Source organism: Trachinotus anak, unplaced genomic scaffold, assembly GCF_046630095.1.
Source record: "Trachinotus anak isolate AG129_WGS33_773 ecotype Australia unplaced genomic scaffold, CSIRO_AGI_Tana_v1 ptg000010l, whole genome shotgun sequence".
In the NCBI taxonomy this organism is placed as follows: domain Eukaryota; kingdom Metazoa; phylum Chordata; class Actinopteri; order Carangiformes; family Carangidae; genus Trachinotus; species Trachinotus anak.
The window spans coordinates 4,427,501-4,434,903 of record NW_027273861.1 but is presented as its reverse complement, the minus strand read 5'-3'; the positions used below and the strand labels follow the sequence as shown (position 1 = coordinate 4,434,903).

At 44.2% G+C, this 7,403-nt stretch overlaps 1 protein-coding gene across 2 annotated transcripts in view; it reads right to left on the bottom strand.

Moving 5' to 3' along the window:
• Nucleotides 1–260: 260 nt before the first annotated feature.
• ndnf (neuron-derived neurotrophic factor) overlaps nt 261–7,403 on the bottom strand; it is a 10,036-nt gene continuing 2,893 nt past the window's right edge. For both annotated transcript variants that reach the window (XM_071487029.1, XM_071487030.1), the window contains exons 2-4: nt 4,148–4,342; nt 3,600–3,724; nt 261–2,403 (exon numbers count right to left, since the gene is read on the bottom strand). In XM_071487029.1, the coding sequence (XP_071343130.1) occupies nt 1,007–2,403; nt 3,600–3,724; nt 4,148–4,341 (1,716 nt within the window). In that variant the 5' untranslated portion in view covers nt 4,342 and the 3' untranslated portion in view covers nt 261–1,006. The remainder of the gene's footprint in view (nt 2,404–3,599; nt 3,725–4,147; nt 4,343–7,403) is intronic.

The window sequence follows — 7,403 nt, the reverse complement described above, 5'->3', positions numbered from 1 at the left end:
GTAAGCGTAGACCATCTGTGTGATCAGCAAAAAGAAATTTTAAAAGTTATTTCCAGGGAATAATCCATCCTCTGTTGATCTTTCTTTATCAGTTTTTAGGATCAAGTTATCACTTTAAATCACTCCAAGTGTCAAGTCCTGCTTACATGCATCCCTAATATAGGTGTCCAAGTCTATAAACACAATACTCAGTGTGCTCTTTGATCTCGGAGCCACGATTGTGATGTTAACTGCTTGGCAAAAGAACATGACACCCAGGGTGACACAGGGATTACTTGTTCTATATTTAGTGTTTATGTACATGAATATTGGCAGGACAACTCTGTACATGTGACACACACACACACACAGCGATACAGTGATAATAACACAGATCTCCAGCACAGAACACATTTACAAGATGGGCTCTAGAGCAAACACTGGCTGAGATACACAAGGGAATGTCTCAACTACGACAACTTCCTCATAAAACTGGAATTTCCTCGCAACAGTTATTATTGTCATCAATAAAAACAGACAATCATAAAGAGAGACGAAAAGTATAAAATAATTTAAATTCTTCCTAAAACGTGTAGTGAATATGCAGTGGGAGATTTATACAATACAGGCAGCTACCGTATCTCCTCCGGCCAACATGATTTGAAACTGAAGCAACAGACAAATATGACGGACGAAAAGCAAAATGTCATGCAGAAAACAAAGAGACATACAACGCAGAAGATGATCCTCTTTGAAGTTCTGCCTCCCCGGTGGCAACGTGATGTCAAGACGACAGGCCTGGTAACAAAGCAGCTCACACCACGGGCCACCCAGACGTGCCGCAATGAAATGTAAACATAAATATACAGGTTGATATCTCTCTCTACAAACAGTTCAGTCACTGCCACAGGCCCATCAGCTGTGTGAGTAGTCAGTCTGTATACACTCCTTAGTAGAATATCACTTAGAGTTAAATAAACTTATTTAATATATATATTTATAATAGATTTATTCTTTGCAGAGTCATTTAGCAGTATTTCCTTGTTTTCACCAGTTTGCTCTGGTATTTCACAGAGTGACCACTGTGTCCCACCACGTAAACGTCCAGCAGGTAGGTCTTGCCCGGCTCCAGACCCGTGATGGTCTCTGTGGTCACAGCTTTCTGCAGGTTCGGGCTGTGGAAGTACTTGCACAGGACCTTTTCTGACTTCCTGCGGGTCTCTGGCCCGGCACACTGGTTTTGTTCCCGGCGTCTCTGCTCCTCGCCATAATTATCAGCCACCTCCTTGCGGTAAATGCAGTATTTGTTGCGGTCCTGTGTGCCCAGCCAGGCCACAGTGACGGAGGAGCAGGTGCGCAGCTTGTCGAAGGCCTTGATGCGCGTGTCCTCCGGAAGTGAAGGGAAGGGCTGCTTGCTGCTGGGTCGTGTGGTGGCTAGCACCTTCAAAGTGGAGGCTCCTTTCCTGCTACCCCGCAAGCGGATCAGGTACTTGGCTTTTGGCTTTCCTCGCAGTTGGAACTGCCGTACCCCCTCCACATTCTGCGAGAGCTGCAGCTTACCGTCGCGCCTCACCTGTACCTGCACGGCGTCCAGACACGTGTGGACAAACAGAGTGACTCTCTGATGGGAAGACACAGGAGCGAAGCGCAGGAACTTGGTGCCTTTTCTCTTGATGAAAACGTCCGACACTTTGCCGTCCTTCAGTTCCACTGTTTTCTGACGAGCTTCCTCTTTAGTGCGGGCGAAAGTTCCCACGTATGCTGTGCTGGTGTTGGTGGCAGAATTCACAGCAAACACATCAAAGTAGTACTGTGTGTCTGGTTTCAGGTCTGACACAGTGAAAATGTTTTTATTGCCAATACACACCTTCTGAATGTCTGCCGCTTTGGGCTTGGCTGTGTACGCCCGTGAGATCTTGTTGCTTGTGAGGCCTCGGTCCTTCCCAAAACCATTGTCAGAGGGAACAAAGCCAAAGTGCATAAAGTCAAACGGGCTGAAGTCTCTTCCAGGCTTAGGCGCCAGCATGAAGGCATCATCATTGTTGATCTTAGCTTCAGCAGCACACATGCTCTTGAAATTGTGCTCCTTGTTGATTACCACACAATACTGGACAGGCTGGCCCATCAGAGAGCCTGTAGGCGTAGGCTTCCAGGCCAGGGTGACAGTGGTTCGGCCCAGGGCGGTTACATCCACACGAGGGTCGTAGGGCAGCTCCGGGTACGGCTGGTCAGACTCTGGAGTTGTGGTGGCGTACACCTTGAAGTTGCTGTCTTTCTCTGTGGACAGCAGCTCCAGTTGGTAGAGGCCAGAGGGCGTGCTGGTGGCCACGTAGGACTCCACATCATTACCCTTGTAGTTGAAGAGCTCCGTCCCTTCGTCTGCGGTCACCTGCTGTTTCTGCTGCTCCAGAGGTTCAGGCTCTCCTGGAAAACAAAGACAAACACGCACAACATAAGCTCTTTGCTTGACACTGAATCCACATAAATTTTGAGCACGCTGACAGAGATGTTTGATGTCATGACCTTTACAATATTTTTCTTCCTTTTCGTTTTTGGCTTTGATGGGAGGTAATTTCCAGCCCACTCAAAACAGAATCTGTAATATGTTGATGCTATGAGGTCACGGTGAAGCTCTGCAAGCCTCACGGACGATTAGCCCCTCACATGGCAGCCATGTTTTCACTCCAAACATCCCCAAAGATCACAGACCAGCATTCACTCGGCCTTTCCGGGGAAGCTGTGCTAGAAAGAGGCGCCTTGTAGCTTCTCTGTGAGAGAGACAGTCTGAGCTCTTACTCCGGCTTGAGCCAGAAACCATAATATTATGTTTGTCAACCAGGGAGTGTGCTCAGTGATGTACTAAAAATTAATGCTCAAAGATCCACTCCCACCAGAGACATTTAGCAAAAAGAGCAGCAAAGACAGGAAGAGGTTCACTGGCTGAACTGAATTAACACTTCTACTGATGGCGTTGCGTGTGTTGGGTCCAGATTCATCCTTATTCCTCCAGTTCAGGATGAATTCTTTTCTCTTGAGGAAAGGTACGTGTCTCCAGCAGTGTAACTACCCAATAAATCATCTAGTAATATTTGATTTGACAAGAGCACAGACACACATACGCAGGTGCTCATGAATTGACATTCAAATATATGCTCACATCACACATCTATGCTCGAAAACGCTGCTTTAGTCATCTGGCAAGATCTCCTGTGCCGAAAGGACAAGCTCCAGATGGAGAAAGTTTTAATGTGAGGCAGAAAAGGGAAAGAAAAAAACAGGCAGACAGAAAGAAGGAAAGGAAAAGAGGAAGGAAGACAGGCAGACAGAGTGTAGCAGGATTTACCTTAAGAAGACCAAGACAGCTTAAGTAAAGGGATGTAATGGCTTTGATTCAGTAGGTTGACTAGAGCAGAGCCCTTCTCTAAAATTATAGACGTCAGCTTGGGCCGAGTCAGACATCATAAGTGGTCAGACTAGACACTGCGACTGTGACTTAATTAAAACCCACCAAAACACAAAGCCTACCATCACTGCGTCAGTTAATTGTGTGTGGGGGGATAGTGATATTTCCACATAACGTGTCATTAACCTCTTCCACTGCTGCCTGATGTCAATTATACCTGATCCCTCTCCGCTGGCCTCCTCTGGCAGCTCCTGCAGGGTGAGTTTCCACTCCAGAGGAGCATCACAAGGTGTCACGGTCACAGACAGGGGTGTGTTGTCTTCTTCCACCACAAAATAGTACCTGTGGAAATGATAGGCCTGATATGAGACCAACATCCATGTTTCATCATAGTTTGACATCATCCTATAAAATGTGTGGGGTAAATGCACAGACTGTTTGAGACTGTTGCATTATTGTTCCACCGACCTTGGGCTCTCTCTCTCAGAGCTGATAGACACTCATTTACGCACACACGACTTTCTCATCCATTATTTAGTTTTTGCATCAACATACTAGATCATGTTACAGAGCAGCATCTGATCATCCTAGCTGCTTACAGTAAGTGGCCATCTGCAAGTTTAATGTTTTCCTCAATGATAGTTATGGATCACTCAGTAGCAGATTGTGTCATCGCCCCCTTTTTGCACTCATAACATGTAAACAGTTTTTAATGACTAGGATTAGGAAATTCATTCAGTCGTTGTTGATTTGAAGAGCACTTACCTTTTGGGTGTGTCCCTGAAGAGGTAGCCACTGATCTCTGCTCCGTCCGGGATGATGGAGGAATCATGGAAAAGCGTCTTGTCTCTGATCTGCATCTGGAAGAGCCCCTCGTCTCTCGTGGGCAGCTTCTGGGCCACAGCTCCCAGCCCCAAAAGCACCAGCAGCACCACACTCCAACCTTTACCCTGCCTCATTCTGAAAGATGAAGAAAAATCACCTCATTTACATTTACAGCATAATATACATCCAAGAAACAGAAGCAGCCCCTGTACTGGCTGTCACTTTGTTGGTTAGCTTATCTTAGCATAAAGACTGGAAACAGGGGAAACCATTAGCCTGGCTCCATCTCTGTCTGACAAAATCTGTCTGTAGCACGTCCACATGTTTGCTCATGTTGTATCGTGTTAAATTTGTACCAAAACACAGTGTAGAAGTTGCAGTTTTTACAAGGAGATTAAAAAAAAAACAAGCTAAGCTTTCTCCAGCTTAATATTTAGTGTATTAAGAGTACAGATTTGAGTGTGGTATCAATATTTTCATCTAATTCTAAAGCGAATAAGTGTCTTTCCAAGAGTGTCAAACTATATCTTTAAAACCAAACACAACTATGATAAAAGAAAAGACTTACCAAGCTAGTCTTTATTCTACGCTAAGCTTAGCTAATGCTGGTTTTAGCTTATTTAGCATGCAGAAATGAAAGTGGTACTGACTTTCAAATTATTATTTTTTAACAAGAACAGACTGTCGAGGTGCTGGTGGATGGATCATTTTACCCATTTGCACAGAGCCAAGGTCACAGCTTTCCCCTGTTTTGAGTCTTTGTGCTATGCTAATCCAAGCTAATTGACTGCTAGTTGTAGCTTCATATTTAGCGTATGGACATAAGAGTGATATCAGTCCTCTCATTTGACTCTCAGCAAGAAAACAAATAAGCCTGTGTCTCCAAATGTTGAATTATTTCTTTTATGCACATTATCAGTCACTATTGACGGCTCATATCAGTTACAGTGTAACCAAAATGTCTGTTTTTGCCATGGAAATTCTGAATGGCTTTTTCCTATCTTTCCTTTGAGTCTGGCATTGACTGAAAACACAAATTGTTCTTAATGAGTTCTTTCTGGCAGCAGACATAACAGCATTTTTACTGTTTTATTTATTTATGTTGCACTATATATTTTATTTAATGTTTAAATGTGATTTCTAGCCATGTTTTCCTTTAAGCTTTAACCTTAATTAACATTTAACTTTAAACGTGGATGACAACCCACACACCATCTGTGGGTGAATCAATGAGTGAGAAACAAAAGTGAAGGGAGACTGAATGAGTACTCCAGGCCACAGGGAGGAAGGAGGGGGTGTGGGGGGATTAGATTTAAACACAGACGTGTGAAGGAAAAGACATTGCTTGGAGCTCCAGGGAACCACACTATTTCATAAAACGCTTAACATAAAAATCCCCAAATCCATGTCGTTTAAATTTTATTGACGCTAATATAAGAGTGTTTGGTGGTTGAGTCCACAGATGGAGCTGTGGCTCAGGACGAGGTGCAGCTGACCGTGGCTGAGAGCCTCTCACGTATCCCCTGTCTATTGATTTTGCCCCATTGATTGCAGCTGATGGGAACGCCAAATCCCTGGTGATTTAATCAGTATAATGATGGCAGATTAGCCAGATACTTTACTGCCATTTACTGCAAGCGAGATGGTGTCCTTTTAATGACCCCTCTCCCTTTCTCTGCTCACCCTCCCTTGTCTGTCTCTTTCCCTTGATCACGGCTTTTTCATCAACAAATAATCCCTTTCTCTTTCACACTTGTACTCACACAGCCCTCCCTTTCAGTGCTTCATTACATTTTCTCCCCCTTCATAAACAGGGTTAGATAAGTAAAAGCAGAGGACTCAGGCCTGGACAAACCTCCACACTACAAACATGGCTTCATTTCTACATTCTGGTCCTTTATAAATGCAAGCAGGGGAAAAAGGCCCATGACAGCTCCTGTCAGTGTCTCCGTCTCTGCTGCCGTCTGGGCCCAACCTCCCGTTGTACTGCCAGACTTCAGAGAGCAAAAGGAAAGCCGCCTAAGTGGTACTTTGAGGTTTGACTCACACAGAGAGTGGAGATCCTTATCGCCTCAGCTTGTCTCATTCCACTTCAGAAGCGTGTCAGTCGGAACAAAGACGTGTCTATTAATACTCAAGACAGCGCTGAGGTGGTGTGTACAGAGCTGTTCAGAGCTGTCTTTCAGTCCAACATCCCCAAACACCACGCAGACACAGCCAGGGCCCCGTCCCCCGGCTGGCTGTGTCCACCACACTGATGTCATTACACATAATGTCTCCTATCACTCACACAGAATGGGTTTTACCACCATTGTCATTAGCACATTTTATGTGTGTTTTTAATGTGCTCCTCACATGTGACACGCCTGATTCAAACCCTATGATCAAACCCTCCACTTCTCCCACATGCACTGAGGCACTCAGTCTGTACTCAGAGATGACATCTGAATATTGGAGCAGTTGCACGGGCCAGCACGGAGCCAACATGATCACACAACTTGCACTGGATCTGCTTTAACACACAAGCCTGCACTATTCTCGTGCCACAGAGTTCCCTTACCAAAATAACACATCAAAAAAAAGCTGCATCTGGAACAAATAAAGTCCCATGTTTAATTAGAACAGAGAAGAATGTATGATCGCAGTTTGAGAAACGGATAATTTTAAGGCAAGGTCACCCACAATCTTGTCAACTCTGTTTTGCCACAGCTTTTTATCTGTTTATTTACACATTCATAGTTTCTTGTTTCACTTTTAGTGAAATTAACGAAGCATTATGGTTGGAAAACATCCTGTGTATTCTAAGTGGCAAGCAAATCTGGAGAGCTGTGTGACGGGAAGAAAGCGCAAATGCAGCAGTTTACAATGGGAGCCAATAGTGACAATCTTCTTTTCCATGGCTGTCTCTGACACATCTACAGTATCAATCTTAAACTGAAAAAAAAGAAAATGACCCACGCCTTCTTTCCATTCTTGTTTGATCTGAGGAATGGTGTCCCTTCACTTGAATTTCTACTAATAACAGCTTTGACCCTGCTCTAATTTGAGGTCATTACAAGCAAATCATGTGCAAAGGAAAAACAAAATGTTCACACTATTGTCTTTACATCTCCCAGATGGACGCAATCTTTTTCAGTAACATCAAGCAGCTGCAAAATGAAAATCATTCACTGATGATTAAAGCAAAAAATATCAA